The sequence below is a fragment of the Artemia franciscana genome, chromosome 19, assembly GCF_032884065.1.
Source record: "Artemia franciscana chromosome 19, ASM3288406v1, whole genome shotgun sequence".
NCBI lineage: Eukaryota > Metazoa > Arthropoda > Branchiopoda > Anostraca > Artemiidae > Artemia > Artemia franciscana.
This window is the reverse complement of record NC_088881.1, coordinates 31,200,682-31,218,205: the sequence shown is the minus strand read 5'-3', so window position 1 is coordinate 31,218,205 and position 17,524 is coordinate 31,200,682. Positions and strand designations below refer to the sequence as shown.

Here is a 17,524-nt window from a genome sequence, read left to right as displayed (position 1 = left end):
TCTGCGTGTTGTTTATAAACGCTATTTATGACAATATGATAAAAGGAATAAGTTTTCCTTCTCATTATGAAAAAACTGACAGTTGGATTTTTCGACAATTAAGAAGCTTTGACAGCAATAACTATTCGTTTTATTTATTAGACATAAATTATATGGTCCTCCTAAATACACTCATGTTCCTTTTGATGATTTTGGTATATTTCTTTTTTCATAGTTTGGTTTTTCCTAATTTGTAAATTTCATAGTTCGGTAAAAATTTCTTCTTTTTCTTTTGCATGTTTCTCCTTCTAAAATCGAAACCAGCGTTCTTACCAAAATATCAATATTTTGATTTTTAGAAGCTAGATTTTAAAAAAGAAGTCTTCGTTCACAGCTTATCAATATTTGAATTTTTGGCATAATTTGATTTGATTACAATTCTAATATTTCGACAGTTAGGAAAAACTCCGGCAATTATAATTAATGTTCATTTATTTTTTTATTAGGCGTAAGCTATATGGTCCTAATTACATTCATGTTCCTGTTGATAGTTTTGGTAAGCAGTTTGCCAAGCAGTTTTTTCAGCCCTTTTACATCTTTCAAATTTTCTCTGTCTTCGTGTGGATAGTCATCGAGTACTATTATTTCGCTGGAGCGATTGTTATTATGGCCGGAATGGGGCTCCTAGTGTCCATATTAGAAACTATTCAGGTATTACCAATTAATTTATTTTCTGGTTTTAACTCTTTTTTATACTACTACTGCTAATAATTCCTCGCAGCACCAAGCCGCCTGAGGCCAACACAGCAACGCACGCTCCTCCTCCAACCCAATCTATTCAAGGCCTTCCTCTTTACACCTTCCCAGGAAGTTCCCATTTCCTTTAAATCTTTATTTATTACATCCTTCCACCCCAGACGAGGACGACCTTTCCGTTTAGCCCTAGACGGTTGGCCGAATAGGACAATCTTCGGCAGTCTGTCATCCTTCATCCGCAGAACGTGCCCGAGCCATGTCAACCTTTCTTTTATTATAGCCCTAGAAAGCGGGATTAAACCACATTTTTCGTACAACCTACTGTTTGAAATCAACCTACTTTTTTTTTAATTAATATTAGAAATTAACCTCGCCTACGTCTGTAGCCTGTCTCAAGCCATGATATAGCGGGAGGATTGGGCTGTGGGCTTGCGATCCACTCCTGTATTAAATGCTAAGCAATAGAAACTTCCATTGAGAATAGCCTCGGATCCGATCGTATTTTGATGACGCAATGTCCCAGTTATACGAGACAGAACAAGTTTTGAAAGAAGTGAGTCAGCACGATCTTGACATCCTCACCCTGTCCGAGGTAAGATGGCCTAGTTCAGACCTTGAAAAGTTGACAAGTGGACACAGAATCATATTCAGTGGACCAGAGTCAAAGAGAGAACATGGAATTGCTCTTGTAATGATGAGAAAAACCAGTGTATCCCTTTTAAAGTGGCAGCCAGTTTTATTCAGAATTCTTACCGCTAGGTTTGCCAGCCAGCATGCTAAACTGTCTGTGGTGACCTGTTAAGCACCCACAAACGAAGCGAGCGATGATGTAAAGGAAAAATTCTGCATAACCCTGTCAGTTGCCAGTGATATACCTAGACATGGCATAGTCGGTTTTTAAATTTATTATTAATTTAAGCCTGTTCGCTGTAGAATGGATTTGAAATTTCATTGAAAATTTAGCTCTTTCAGAACTTACTGAAGGAGTGTGTATGTTTCAAGATGAACCGAAGTAGGAGCGAGAGAATGAGAGGGGGACGGCAAGAATATACGAATCATAAATTAATTTCCTGGAGTGCCAAAGTAATAATTGCAAGTCTTTAAGTTGACTGAAGACTTAATAGATTAAGAAATAAGAAGATAATCATATTCAGTGGACCAGAGTCAAGGAGAGAACATGGAATAAAATGAGCGAGAGAATGAGAAGGGGCGGCAAGCATATATGAATCATAAAGTAATTTGCTGGAGACTGGATATCATAATGCCAAAGTTATAATTGCAAGTCTTTAAGTTGACTGAAGACTTAGTAGATTAAGAAATAAGAAGAGAATGTTTCTGAAAGACTTTGAAGTCTTGCAGGGCGATGAAGGGAATTATCAAGAATTCTTATACTTTTATTTTGTATGGAGAGGTCTAAAGTAAATTGGAGAGGTTTAATAAAAAGAGAAGTTTAAATGTGGAGAGGTTTAAAATGAACTTGGAATTTATTTATGTAAATAATTGAAACTTGTTTTAAGCATGAATCTGTTAATGAATGATAAATTTTAATAAGTAGAAAAAGAAAAGTATATTTTATTTGGCATAGGCTAAACAACTTAAATTTTGGGCTAGTTTCATACGCAGAAGCATGGCCGTATACAATATTTTCTGTCGGGGGGTACAGAAGAATTTTTTTCAGGGGGGGATACAAAAGGATTTTTCAAGTTGGGGAAAGGAGTACAAAAAATTTTAAAAACGCATCAAAATTTCTTTATATTAATTTTTTTTTACATTTTTACGGCTTTGGACAAATATTTTATTTATAGGGGGGGGGGGCAAATATCCTAACCCCCTCCCCCTGGATACGACCTTACGCAGAGGATGATGATTTATTATTGTTCACGTACGGTTTACGTTACATCACGTTGTTCAAGCATTGTTATTCACGTATGCTATCACACCCTACGTGATACCATACGTAGGCCTATATAGCATTCCTATGTCATCGTATACGTATTGTTATCTTAAGGATATATCATCGTATACTCTGAAGGTTATAACATACGCATACGTATACCATATGATATTTATCAGAATAAACAAGGTCGTTTGAGGAATTTCTTCGCTTTGGTGTCCAGATGTCACAGATGTCACTTACAGATGACAGATTTCACTTAGCAGCATTAAATACCTTCGTGAGAAACTATTTGAGTGTTGCGATTAATTTGTGTTAACCTTTTTGGTTTATTTAATATTAAAATAAGAATAAGAAAAAGATGAGCAAAAATTACAAAATTGAAACAGTTTTTTTTTACATGTATTTGCATAAAAGTCCGTACTTGATATGTTTCAGGAGGTACCAGAAATTAAAAAATTACTAAACTAATTTAATTTGTCGTAAACATAGTGACATGCAGTTTTTTCTTATGCAAAATATATAAATATGTATAATATATAAATAATAATAAAATATATAAATATGTAAATGGATCTTTCATGATGTATCAGCCCTTTTCAACATACTTAGCAACGTTATTGGGCGAAACCGAACACATTCCGAAAGACATTATCATTCAGGGAATTTTAGACATAAAAACCGTTTCCTAAGTACATAAATAAATGAAAAAAAGTATGAAAGATAGATTTGTTATTTAGGTGGTAAATTTGCAGTATTTTCTGTCCTTACTCTCTTCCAAGAAGGTAATTCTCGCTATTCGCCTATCTACCCCCACCAAAAAACGGCTATGTTTCTGTTAAAGACAACGGTAATTATTTTGCTTAAGGATGTAGAAGACTTAGGAGGCGGTAGCCCTGATAGTTTTTTCGGTTCTTCATCTTCCTTTCGGATGTTTTCTTTTTGCGGATCATTGTTTTTATCCATACCGTAGTTTTTTTTACCGTTACAAATAACGGTAATATTTTTGCTTAAAGATATAGAAGATTTAGGGGGTGATACCCCTGATCGTTTTCTCGATTCTTCATCTTCCTTTCAGATTTTTTTTTGTGGATCGTTGTTTTTACCGTTACGGTTATTGTTGTTTTTTACCGTTAAAGACAACAGTAATTAATTTGCCTAAGGATATAGAAGATTTAGGGGGCGGTAGTCCTGATTGTTTTTTCGGTTCTTCATCTACCTTTCGGATTTTTTTTGCGGGTTGTTGATTCTTCCATGCACCCATTGTAATATCTGTTAGATAGAAATTCGAATTATCATATGACTTTATTTTTGATGTTCTAAGTTTCAATTTAAGCTCTTTACTCATTTTTGAAGAAGTTTCTAAATTAATAAATTGAAAGAAAAAACAATAAATATCTGGAAAATGTTCAACCCTCCTTTAATCTAATACCATCTTCTATGGGTTGCTAAACGAATAAGTCATGGATTATAATGGAAGTAACTTAAACATATTTGATTCAAGATCGAGTTCAAACGATGCGGAACTCCTGCCTTGCCCTTAGGCTATATGAGGGAAATGGCCATTTAGCCCCTGTCGTAACTGAAATCAAAGGATTTTTCGCGATTTCATTTCTATATTTGTGCATATTTTGTCTGTTTTGAAGTTTTTTTTGCTTGATTTTGACCTTCAACCTCCGCAACAAGTTCCTGCTTACGTGTTTGACTACTGACGTGCTAGCACTAGGGTTGCCACCCAGTGACAAAAAAAAATCCACTAGACTTAGGAGAGTGTCTTATTGATTTTGTGATTTTCTTCAATAATCTAGGGATTTATGTGCAAATTGAGTGATTTTTGTTTATGCAATGTAAAAAATCACTAGAAATAGTGATAAATCATTAAAGGTGACAACCCTGGCTAGACCCCCTTTCCCTCTCTGCTCTGCAGTTTTATTGACAGAAGCATTTTGATTGACCTTTTTAGAATCCTTTGACTTCTCCACCCTATTCGATAGTTGTAAGTGCATTAGGTCCAACTTTTTCGGGAGAGAGTGGCCTTTATCATTGTGTATTCTTGAGGGGGCTGAATCAAGCAATATTCTCGTGTGGAGATGATAACAATATCTGAATTTTTTTTAAGTACTATTTTCCAATTTACCTCAAGAAAAGGATTTGAACTAATCTAAGAAGGAGTGGTGTTCCCCCTAGGAAGGAGTCTCCCCTGTCTTCTGTAAAAATTGAATTAATTTGCTTGTAATGATGAATCAAAGTAATAATTTCAGAACCAGCGTAAAATAAAAGACATGGTTGAAAGTACAGAGGCTGTTTGTGTTGTACGGCCCAATGAACCTTTCGATGACATCACGTCGGACAAACTGGTTCCCGGTGATATAATTGTAATCCCGCCTTCAGGGTGTGGTATGCCCTGTGATGTACTACTCCTTAGAGGGACAGTAATCGTTGATGAAAGTCCACTAACAGGTTTGTTTTTCTATTTAATTTTACTTTCAAAGTAAATGTAAATTTGTTGTGTAATGCTTAGCTTAAAATAGTTACGTGATTTAAAGGATTTGCTCACTTTAGAACTGGTACTGATTCTTATTTCGGTTAAATATAAAAAAATCAAAACGTAACTAAACTATTATGCTAACCATATTAGTCACAGGTATTATCCAAGATTCTGTTTGGGGGGCGGGGGGCTCATAAATATGTCAAAAAATATATCAAAATTTTGTTTATATGCGTGTTTCTTACGTTTTCACCAATCACATAGAAGTCTTGGGGAGTTAAAACCTACTCCCCCCGGATATCGCCTTGGTTGCATTTCAATACATTATTAACCTCTGTAAAAGATTAGCTAGCCCATCTAAAGGTAAAGCGGGATCTGAAATAGCTCTGAAGTAGCATAACTTTTATTAATTAATATTCTGTTAAAACCTTTTATTGGTACTGCTACAAACTTGGTCATTGTCAAGCTATCTGACAATGATTTAATGACTAATGCTCCTTCTCCATCGTACCTTGTTTGAAATTTCTGCTTTGGCCTCTTCGTAATTTCCAAAAATATGAAATCATTGTTTATACCGAGCCTAATATGAGGCGTCTGTTCTTTTCCTGCCGTTTTTAGGGCTAATACACCAAAACTAAACAATGGCAAATTCTCCTCCTCCGTACTTCATTTTTTAAAGCTTCCGCTTTGTCTTCCGCGTCTGTCTATTTTTTATATTTTTTTTACTTCCTTTTTTGCTTTTTATAAAAACTATTTTGGGTATTCGGTCTTTGACAAACGTCTTGTTCAGGCCTCTTAAGCCCTAAGTCCTTGCCACTTTTGTTTTTTTGCCTTCTTGTGGGCTATTTACAAAAACTAGTCAAGGTATTCTGTCTTTGTTCACCCGCAGTACTTGCTTAAGCCACTTAAGCCCTAAATGCCTTTTACCATTTTTTTTTTTTTACTATCATGTGGTCTATTAAAAAAAAAATGTTCCAGGCATTCTGTCATTGCCTCATTGTTTATGCAACGTATTTGAAGATAAGATGAGTACATGATAAGTAAAGATCGAGAGTGAAAGTTACGACCAGTAAAACTTATTACTTCATTGTTTTGCAACATATTTGATGATGAGTATGGGATGAGTAAAGATGGAAAGTGAAAATTAAGACGAATAAAACTTAATTCTTGTTGCTTATGTAATATATTTGATGATGAATATGTGATGAGTAAAGATGGAAAGTGGAACTTAAGATTAATAAAACTTAATGCTTCGTTGCTTACTCAACGTATTAGGTGATGAGATGATGATGAGTAAAGATCGAAAGTGAAACTTAAGACGAATAAAACTTAATACTTCGTTGTTTATGCAACATATTTGATAGTGAGATGATGATGAGTAAAGATGGAAAGCGAAACTTCAGGCGAATAAAACTTAATATTTTGTTGTTTATGCAACATATTTGATAGTGAGATGATGATGAGTGACGATGGAAAGCGAAACTTAAGACGAATAAAACTTAATACCTTGTTTGTGGAACGTATTTGATAGTGAGATGATGGTGAGTAAAGATGGAAAGCTAAACTTAGGACGAATAAAACTAAATACTTCGTTGTTTATGCAACATATTTGATGATGAGATGATGATGAGCAAAGATGGAAAGCGAAACTTAAGACGAATAAAACTTAATACTTCGTTGTTTATGCACCATATTTGATAGTGAGATGATGATGAGTACATAATGAGTAAAGATCAAAAGGGAAACTTGCGACGAATAAAACTTAATGCTTCGTTGTCTATGCAATATATTTCATGATGAGTAAATGATGAGTAAAGGTCGAAATTGAAATTCAAGACGAATAAAACTTAATGTTTGTTGTTTATGCAACATACTTGGTGATGAAATGATGATGAGTACGTGATATGTAAAGATTGGAAGTGACCCTCCACCCAAAAATTAAGTGCTACGAAAAGTGACAACATAGCCTCGGACCCAGATTCTCTTTTAAGATCTCGACCGTCGCGCGTCAGCGGACATGCTGACGACGTCAGAAAGACTGACAGACTAAACCTTATGACCTACCAAAGACCGACCAAAGGGGCTACGAACAGCCAGCTGGAATGTCTTGACTCTGAATGCACCTGCGCCAAAGAACCTACTCTCCGAAGAACTTCGCAGGAATAAAGCGTTGATTGTGGGTCTTACAGTAACCCGTCTTGCCGGAAGCGGAGAAAAGCGGATAGGTAACAGTGACTGACTCATTACTCTGGTCTGGATTAAGCACGAGAAGGAATGGCGTTGGCCTTGCACTAAATAGCCTTACAAGAAAGGCCTTACTTTTAGACGAAGCTGTATCTGACAGATTAATGAAGGCCCGCTTTGGACACAAGCATGGCAAGATGACTGTCATCGTATGCTATGCCCCGTCCAACGATTCTGGTAATGTGATTAAGGAGGATCTCTACTCTGCTTTATCCAGATACCTTGCGACAGTGCCCCCCATGATATAACTGTTCTCCTTGGTGACTTCAATGTGACGGTGCGCGATTATATGAGTGTATGGCGCGGCACAGTTGGTCCTGTATCCCCCGACCCTCTTAACGACAATGGGCTTTGCCTACTTGAACTCTGGCGATCTCACGACCTTTGCATCGCAAACATCTACTTCCAACGTAAAACTGTTCTCCAGTACACGTGTTATAGTAACGACGGTCGCACAAAGATGATTGACTACGTCATTATTTCCAAGCGCTTGAGATCATTGGTGAAGAACTGTAGAACTTACAAATGAGCAGAGCTTGGAAACGCAGACCACAGGCTTGTGTGCGCCGATTTCCGGCTTTGCCTCCATGCGCAACGATCGAAAAGAAAACTTGTCGCTGCAGATATTGGGAAACAAATGGAGCCAGATATTCACCACAAGTACAGTGTTGAGATATCGTATTGCTTCAGGCCCCTTGGTTCACTTAATAGCAGCGAAGATCTCTGGAAGCATTTTAAATCGCAGACCAGCGAAACAGCACAACTAGTGCTTGGCAAGAGGAGTTACCTAAAGAAATCGTGGCTAACAAATGAAACACTCCAAATCTTAGGCCCCTCAGAAATCGGCTATATAGTAAAAAAGCTAAAGAATAATAAGACTGCTGGTATCTACGGTTTAAGCTCAGAGCTGCTAAAATATTGAGGTCTGCAATGCTCCTGTTTCTCCACACTCTGTTCTCTACAATCTGGGAAACAGAGATAAATCCCGAGGATTGGCGTAAGGGTGTCATCATCCCATTATGGAAGATTAAAGGCTCAAGAAGCGACTGCTCCAACTACCGGGGAATAACCCTACTGTCAGTCATTGGCAAACTGTTCTCAATGGTCTTGCTGGATCGATGTCGTAATATCATTCGAAAATTCCGGTGACCGGAGCAAGCTGGCTTTATGTCGGACCATTCTACCATCGAGCAGATTTTCACGATTCGATAAATAGTAGAGAAGACCACAAAGTTCCGACAGAAAGCATTTATTGCCTTCGTCGACTTCCGTGCTGCATTTGACTCAGTCGATCGAGAAGCTCTTTGGCGGATTCTAGAGTTGACTGACCCACCCGAGAAATATTGCAGACTTCTCAAGGCGCTGCACCATGAGACGGATAGCTGTGTATAAGTAAATGGCCGGCTCAGCCCGTTCTTTCAAAATCACGACAGGGGTGTGCCAAGGATGTTTAGTGGCCCCAAAGCTCTTTAATGTCATCGTAGATTACATTATGACAAAATCCACTTCATGTCTCTGCTTTGGGCTCAAACTCGAAAATTGAGCCATCAACAGATGTTGATTTTGCCGATGACTTGGTCATTCTGGGGTACTCCATGGAGCAGCCGCTGGAAGCGCTTCGAGTTCTACGAGAAGAGGCTGCCAAAGTAGGGCTCATATAAACTGGAACAAAACTAAAATTATGGCCATAGACCTGTCTTCTCCTACTGTCAACTCTTCAGTTAGCCTGGAAAGCACCACCGGCATCGAAGTTGTTCAAGACTTCACCTACCTGGGCTCCATAATTTCTTCAAATGGTTCACTTCTCCCTGAGCTACAAGCGAGATTATCCAAATCGTCTTCTGTCACGGGCAGACCGAACCGTCACCTTTGGCTAAAACTGAACATCAGTCGTACAACGAAATTGCGGATCTTCAACGTCCTAGTCGGCTCTGTGATGCTTTACGGAGCTAAGACATGGCAAGCATCAGCTGCAACCCTCAAGAAAATCGACGTACTTCATGCAAAGAGGCTGAGAAGGATCGATGGCCTACGATGGTCCGACTTCTTCAGCAATGAGAAGTTTCTCTAGCTCACAAAGCAGTCTTGGTTTTCGACTCGAGCAGTCGACTGAACCTTACGATGGCTCGAACACTTGCTTCGAATGCCACAACATCTACCCGCAAAGACGATCTACGACTTCAACCCTATCAAAGGCGGCTGGAAGTGACCTCGCTGCCGATCGAGGAAACATTTGTCCGACAGCCTGTCCGAGTTCCTGTCAATGGCAAACATCAGGCTGGGCGAAGAGCAAATACTCGCCATAGACCGAAGCGCATGGAGGAGGCAGGCATCACTCTCTACGCCGAGCAGCGCCCGGCAGGAGACATAAGTCGAGTAAGTCAAAATAGAATTCTGAGCCATTAGCGCTATACTGAAAACCAGGCTTTCTAGAGTTTTTTAAAGTGTTAAAATTGTGTCTGAAGACTCATTGATTTCATGGCCGTTAAACGACTATTATATTATTTATTTATTTAAATATTTTATTTTATCATTTTATTTAGTTATTGAATATTTTTATTTTCTGCCGGCCCCTTGAGATTTTTCCTGTTCTGATTTGTTTTGCTGTATCGGTTCTGTGTTTTCATTAAAGCTCTAGGTTTTCATAATTCTAAAACTGAAGGAAAATACTGCGAGTCCGTTTGTTCGAAACAGTTTTTCAAAAATATGTTTTGCGTTTCAACTTCGCTCTTTCCTTTAATCAGAATTTTTTTTTGAATCAATATTTCAACAAAACCACGTATTAGCTTAAGAAATGTTTAAGGAAAACTATGGGGCTAGTTTTGTTAAAACATTAGATGCTGTTTCGTGGAAACACTGAAATATTTTGGCCTCAAACGTTTCATGTTTTCCCTTTACTATACTTTATGCAGGTTCTGATATCGATACCTAAAATACAGTCATTATTTATTTATTTATTAAAATAAATGTAAGAATTTACTATATGTAGGATTTTTTTGTCGAAATTAGGCTTACTCGTCATTTCTATTGTTCTTTTTTAAGTCTAAAAAATACACTGTGGATAGGAGCGTTCCTCAGATCTCAGACAATCCTTAACTAGTTTTACAAATCGTTGGCTGATTATTTGAAGTAACATGCGACTTAAAAATTGCATCGATATTTAAGGGATATATTCAAAGCTCTTGGTCATATCAACTTGCTTTTTGTGGGTTTTCAGCAAAAGATTTTCAGCAAACGATCTTTTCGTGAAAATGACTTTTGTTGGGTTAGCAGCACAAGTGCTGGTCCATTACTCAGGTTTTTTTCATCATGATCAGCGGTCTTAAACGCAAAGAAAGAAGAACAAAAAAGAAAAGAATATTTAGAAAGAAAAAAAGAAATGTATCAAAGATTCTATGGCTTGCTATTGTCCGTAATTTGGTGAATTTTATATTGTTTAGAAGGAGTCGGTGCTTTTTTTTCTCGAGAGGGCAAGGATCTAAATCCTGGTGTATCCAAATTTTCGTTTGGGACGGGGGACAGTGGCATGACTGGCGAGAAATCTGGGGAAGGTAAACAGGAAGGGAGTGCACAGGATGGTTGGCCCCAAATTCCCCATTGTATTTCCTGGCTGAAGGACCAAGAAATGGAGATCAGCACCGCCGATAGGGACTGTAAAGTCCAATGCCGTATTCTTTACCTGATTTTTTTTTACCTTTACCTTATGACTGTTTTTGCTTAACAATTTTCTTAAATTAAAACAGGGACTACGCAAAAATAACTGAGATTATTTTACAGGGGAAAGTGTCCCAGTGATGAAAACAGCGTTGCCAAATAGTTCGTCCATTCATTTCTTAGAGTCAGAGCATAATCGTCATGTCCTGTATGGTGGTACTGCTGTTCTTCAAGCCCGATATTTTGAAGGCGAACATGTAAGACAAACTATTGGGTATTATATTGCTTTCTGGACCCTTGGGGCCGAAAAGAATCTGTTTATATAAATAGTTGAAGTGACTGGGGTTGACCCCTGTCACGCGTTTCTGCGGCACTGCGCGCCCCAGCAACACGTGGAGCCCATATAAACCCCCCTAGCCTCCCCCTAACCTCCCCCTGGCCTTCTTACTGACATTATATAACTGGTTGAGTTAAAACCTATAAGTTTGGTCATGTAGAGAGTGGATTTTGTCTAACAAAAAAAAAAAAAAATAAAAAAATAATAATAAAATTTTCAGGTATTTTCCAGTTTGAATTAAAACATTAAAATTATTGCTCAGACACCGTAAATATTTTTGCACTGTAAATAATAACTTTAGCGAATTTAAGGAATTGTTGTAATCCCTTGTCAAAATATATACAAATATTTTTGCAATTACCAATTTTCTACTCTTTTCACAATTTAATGTCCTTTCATACTGATGTCTATTCAGATGTTTGTTTATTACGGCAAGTCCAGTTTCTAACAGCGATTTCTACTAAGCTTCAAACTCTTTGTTTTCTTTTTTTTAAGGTTTTTTAATTGTTGTAATCCCTTGTCAAAATGTATGCAAATATTTTTGTAATTACTAGTTCTTGCTCTTTAAGCAATTTAATATAAACTTCTCCATACATGAAAATCTCCAATTTTTCCACTTAAGTTTGATCAGCATGCAACGTCATTGCAATGCTGATGTATAAAAAATGACGTCACTTCCATATTTTTTTTCTAAAATTAAGGCTCTTAACGAATTCTTTCAAACCTTGACCCATATAGATCGTTTTTTTTTTTTTTGGCCAGAATATCACAGGATTCCAATTTTCTCAAAAAATATTGAGATGCTTTCAAAAAAAAATACATAACTACATACACTATTATTGCTCGTTTATAAAGATATATGCATATATATACATATACTAGCTGTTGGTGTATATACACCAACACCTAGTTGGTGGGGGCGCGTCGCGCCCCCCAAGCCCCCCCCCCCCGCGCGTAAGCGAAGAATGTTGTATATTCGTAAGTTTTACGTAGTTAAAAACATATATATATCTATCTATATTCACAGGTGGGACACAGGGACACAACTACAATGGCACGTAACTAATATGGCGCGAAAAAAGCTAAAAAAAGAAAAAACCTAAAAAGAAAAAAAAGCTAAAAAAAACTAAAAAAGCTGCAAAACTAAAAAAAGGAAACACTAAAAAAGAAAAACTAAAAAAAGAAACTATCTATATATATAAAAATAAGTTGTATGTATGCATGTTTGTTTGTTTGTGGGTTTGTATATGACGTCATTATAAGTATATAAGGCTTTGTATATGACGTCATTATAAGATGACACTACAGACCGGGACACTGGGACAAAAATGACGACCGGGACACAGGGAATATAAACGACGACCAGGACACTCAAAGATAAATTACAGACCTGGACACCAGGACACAAATGACGACCGGGACACAGGGAATATAAATGACGACCGGGACGCTCAAAGAGAAATTACAGACTGGGATGACGGGACACAAATGACAACCGGGACACAGGGAATATAAATGACGACCGGGACACAGGGACACAACTACAACGGGGACGCCGGAGGGCACAGGGGGACATATAAATAGCGACGGGGACACAGGGAATGTTCGATTAGCAATCACCATCAACAAAGCTCAGGGGCAATCATTAGAATAATGAGGTATAGATCTGAATACGGGTTGTTTTTCCCATGGACAATTATATGTTGCATGTTCAAGAGTCGGTAAACCTGACAATCTATTTATATGCACAGACAATGGGACAGCGAAGAATGTTGTATATTCGCAAGTTTTACGTAGTTAAAAACATATATATATATACTAGCTGTTGGGGTGGCGCTTCGCGCCACCCCAACACCTAGTTGGTGGGGGCGCTTCGCGCCCCCCCCCCCCCCAAGCCCCCCCGCGCGCGTAAGTCGTTACGCGCCATATTAGTTACGCGCCATTGTAGTTGTGTCCCTATGTCCCACCTGTGACTATAGATAGATATATATATATATATATATATATATATGTTTTTAACTACGTAAAACTTGCGAATATACAACATTCTTTGCTGTCCCATTGTCTGTGCATATAAATAGATTGTCAGGTTTACCGACTCTAAAACATGCAACATATAATGGTCAATGGGAAAACAATCCGTATTCAGATCTATACCTCATGATTCTAATGATTGCCCTTGAGCTTTGTTGATGGTGATTGCTAATCGACCATTCCCTGAGTCGCCATCGTCATTTATATATCCCCCTGTGCACCCCGGCGTCCCCTTTGTAGTTATGTCCCTGTGTCCCGGTCGTCATTTATATTCCCTGTGTCCCGGTCGTCATTTGTGTCCCGGTGTCCCAGTCTCTGATTTCTCTTTGAGTGTCCCGGGCGTCATTTATATTCCCTGTGTCCCGGTGTCCCTGTCGTCATTTATATCCCCCTGTGCCCCCCGGCGTCCCCGTTGTAGTTGTGTCATTTATATTCCCTGTGTCCCGGTCGTCATCCCGGTATACATTCGTTTTTGAATTGGTATATGATGAAATAAATTTTTAATTTTTTCCCTTTTTTTCCTTTTAGTTTTTTTTTATTGGTTTTGACCTTTTTTTAGGTTTTTTAGTTTTTTTCTTTTTTCTTTTTAGTTTTTTTTTGAAGTTTTTATCTTTTTAGTTTTTTTATTTTTATTTATATTTTTTTAGTTTTCTTTTTCTCCTTTATTTTTCAGTTTTTTTCCTTTTTTAGTTTTTTTTTCTTTTTAGTTCTTTTAGTTTTTACCTTTTTTAGTTTTTTTTAGTTTTTTAGATGAAAATTTTTTTAGTTTTATTCCTTTTTTTCTTTTCAGTTTTTATTGGTTTTTACCTTTTTTTTAGCTTTTTTAGTTTTTTTTCGTTTTTTCTTTTTACTTTTTTTTTAGTTTTTATCTTTTTTATTTTTTTTTATTTTTATTCTTAATTTTTTTTTTATTAGTTTTTAGTTTTTTTTTGTAGTTTTTGCCTTTTCTAGTTTTTTCAGTTTTTTTTTAGTTTTTAGATTTTTACCTTTTTTAGCCTAACCAGGAGAACTATCAGCAGCAAGTTTTTTGGCATAGACTCTTTGAGCATCTTCATCAGTCATTGTAAACTTAAACATTAATAGATTTCTACGTGAACATATGTCTTATATAACTTGAATGACGTCACCGTCAAAGCAAAAATGACGACAACTAATTTCATGACGTCAGCCGACACAGAAACATGACGTCACCTGACAACTAATTTCATGACGTCAGCCGACACAGAAACATGACGTCACCTGATCCACAGATCCACAGACAGACAACTTATTTTTATATAGATAGATGGTGGGGGCGCTTCGCGCCCCCCCCAAGCCCACCCGCGCGCGTAAGTCGTTACGCGCCATAATAGTTACGCGCCATTGTAGTTGTGTGCCTATGTCCCACCTGTGAATATAGATAGATATATATATATATATATATATATATATATATATATATATATATATATATATATATATATATATATATATATATATATGGTTTTAACTACGTAAAACTTGCGAATATACAACATTCTTTGCTGTCCCATTGTCTTTGCATATAAATAGATTGTCAGGTTTACCGACTCTTGAACATGCAACATATAATGGTCCATGGGAAAACAATCTGTATTCAGATCTATACCTCATGATTCTAATGATTGCCCTTGAGCTTTGTTGATGGTGATTGCTAATCGACCATTCCCTGTCCCGGTGTCCCGGTCGTCATTTATATCCCCCTGTTTCCCCCGGTGTCCCCGTTGCAGTTGTGTCCCTGTGTCCCGGTCGTCATTTATATTCCCTGTGTCCCGGTCGTCATTTGTATCCCGGTGTCCCGGTCTGTATATACATTCGTTTTTTAGTTTTGTTTTTCTCCTTTATTTTGTTCCTTTTTTTTCTTTTTTAGTTTATTTAGATTTTTAGATTTTTTAGTTTTTTTATTAGTTTTTAGTTTTTTTTTCTTTTTAGTTTTTTTGTAGTTTTTACCTTCTTTTTAGTTTTGTTAGTTTTTTTTTTTACTTATGTCCTGGTCGTCATTTATACTCCCTGTGTCCCGGTGCTTTGTTGATTGCTAATCGAACATTCCTTTTGTCTCGTCATTTTTTTTTTTTTTTTAGTTCTTTTAGTTTTTACCTTTTTTAGTTTTTTTTAGTTTTTTAGATGAAATTTTTTTTTAGTTTTTTCCTTTTTTTCTTTTTAGTTTTTTATTGGTTTTTACCTTTATTTTAGCTTATTTTTCAGTTTTTTCCTTTTTTTTAGTTTTTTTTTATTTTTTATTTTTTTTTAGTTTTTTACCTTTTTTAGTTTTTTTATTTTTTTTAGTTTTTAGCTTTTTTACTTTTTTTATTAGTTTTTAGTTTTTTTTTTTTGTAGTTTTTTGCCTTTTTTTAGTTTTTTCAGTTTTTTTTTTAGTTTTTTATTGGTTTTTTTACCTTTATTTTAGCTTATTTTTCAGTTTTTTCCTTTTTTTTTTAGTTTTTAGTTTTTTTAGTTTTGTACCTTTTTTTAGTTTTTTTAGTTTTTTTAGTTTTTTAGCTTTTTTATTTTTTTTATTAGTTTTTAGTTTTTTTTGTAGTTTTTGCCTTTTTTTAGTTTTTTTAGTTTTTTAGCTTTTTTATTAGTTTTTAGTTTTTTTTTGTAGTTTTTGCCTTTTTTTAGTTTTTTTCTTTTTAGTTTTTTGTAGTTTTTACCTTCTTTTTAGTTTTGTTAGTTTTTTTTTTACTTATGTCCTGGTCGTCATTTATACTCCCTGTGTCCCGGTGCTTTGTTGATTGCTAATCGAACATTCCTTTTGTCCTGGTCGCTTTCTCTTTGAGTGTTGTCATTTATTTTTTTCTTTTTTAGTTCTTTTAGTTTTTACCTTTTTTAGTTTTTTTTAGTTTTTTAGATGAAAATTTTTTTTAGTTTTTTCCTTTTTTTCTTTTTAGTTTTTTATTGGTTTTTACCTTTATTTTAGCTTATTTTTCAGTTTTTTCCTTTTTTTTAGTTTTTTTTTATTTTTTATTTTTTTTAGTTTTTTACCTTTTTTTAGTTTTTTTAGTTTTTTTTAGTTTTTTAGCTTTTTTACTTTTTTTTTATTAGTTTTTAGTTTTTTTTGTAGTTTTTGCCTTTTTTTAGTTTTTTCAGTTTTTTTTTTAGTTTTTTATTGGTTTTTACCTTTATTTTAGCTTATTTTTCAGTTTTTTCCTATTTTTTAGTTTTTTTAGTTTTTTACCTTTTTTTAGTTTTTTTAGTTTTTTAGCTTTTTTATTTTTTTTATTAGTTTTTAGTTTTTTTTGTAGTTTTTGCCTTTTTTTAGTTTTTTTAGTTTTTTAGCTTTTCTATAAGTTTTTAGTTTTTTTTGTAGTTTTTGCCTTTTTTTAGTTTTTTTAGTTTTTTAGCTTTTTTATTTTTTTTATTAGTTTTTAGTTTTTTTTGTAGTTTTTGCCTTTTTTTTTAGTTTTTTTAGTTTTTTAGCTTTTTTATTAGTTTTTAGTTTTTTTTGTAGTTTTTGCCTTTTTTTAGTTTTTTTAGTTTTTTAGCTTTTTTATTTTTTTTATTAGTTTTTAGTTTTTTTTGTAGTTTTTGCCTTTTTTTAGTTTTTTCAGTTTTGACGTCACCTGATCCAGTTTTTTCAGGTGACGTCACCTGATCCACAGATCCACAGATCCACACACAGACAACTTATTTTTATATATATAGATATATATATATATCTATATTCACAGGTGGGACACAGGGACACAACTACAATGGCGCGTAACGACTTACGTGCGCGCGGGGGGGGGGCTTGGTGGGGCAAAATTACCGAAAAGTTTCATTTCTTTACCTTATGTATCTACTTTGGGGGAGATGCTTAAAATAATTTTAGGTAAACATAACATTGATACTTGTTTCCAATCAGTGAGACCATTAGGTAGTTTTCTTAATTCTGGGAAGGATTTAACCCGGGGAGATTTAGTTAGTGGAGTGTATAAAATCCCTTGTTCCTGTGGAAAGTTTTATATTGGTAGAACTCACCAACAATTTACTGAAAGATTTATTGAGCATCGCAACTCAATAGAAAAAACCCTACAACTAAGAAAGCCTCCCGAAACTTTTGTTTCGGCTCTAGCTGAACATACATTCTTTTATCTCGAACATTTTATACAATTTGATGAGGCTACAGCTATTTCTA

The 17,524-nt window shown here is 35.5% G+C and overlaps 1 protein-coding gene across 2 annotated transcripts in view; it reads left to right on the top strand.

Moving 5' to 3' along the window:
• Positions 1–17,524, top strand: part of LOC136039553 (polyamine-transporting ATPase 13A2-like) — a 119,458-nt gene that overhangs the window by 41,464 nt on the left and 60,470 nt on the right. For both annotated transcript variants that reach the window (XM_065723390.1, XM_065723391.1), the window contains 3 exons: positions 486–690; positions 4,891–5,089; positions 11,139–11,272. In XM_065723390.1, coding sequence (XP_065579462.1) covers positions 486–690; positions 4,891–5,089; positions 11,139–11,272 — 538 coding nt within the window. The remainder of the gene's footprint in view (positions 1–485; positions 691–4,890; positions 5,090–11,138; positions 11,273–17,524) is intronic.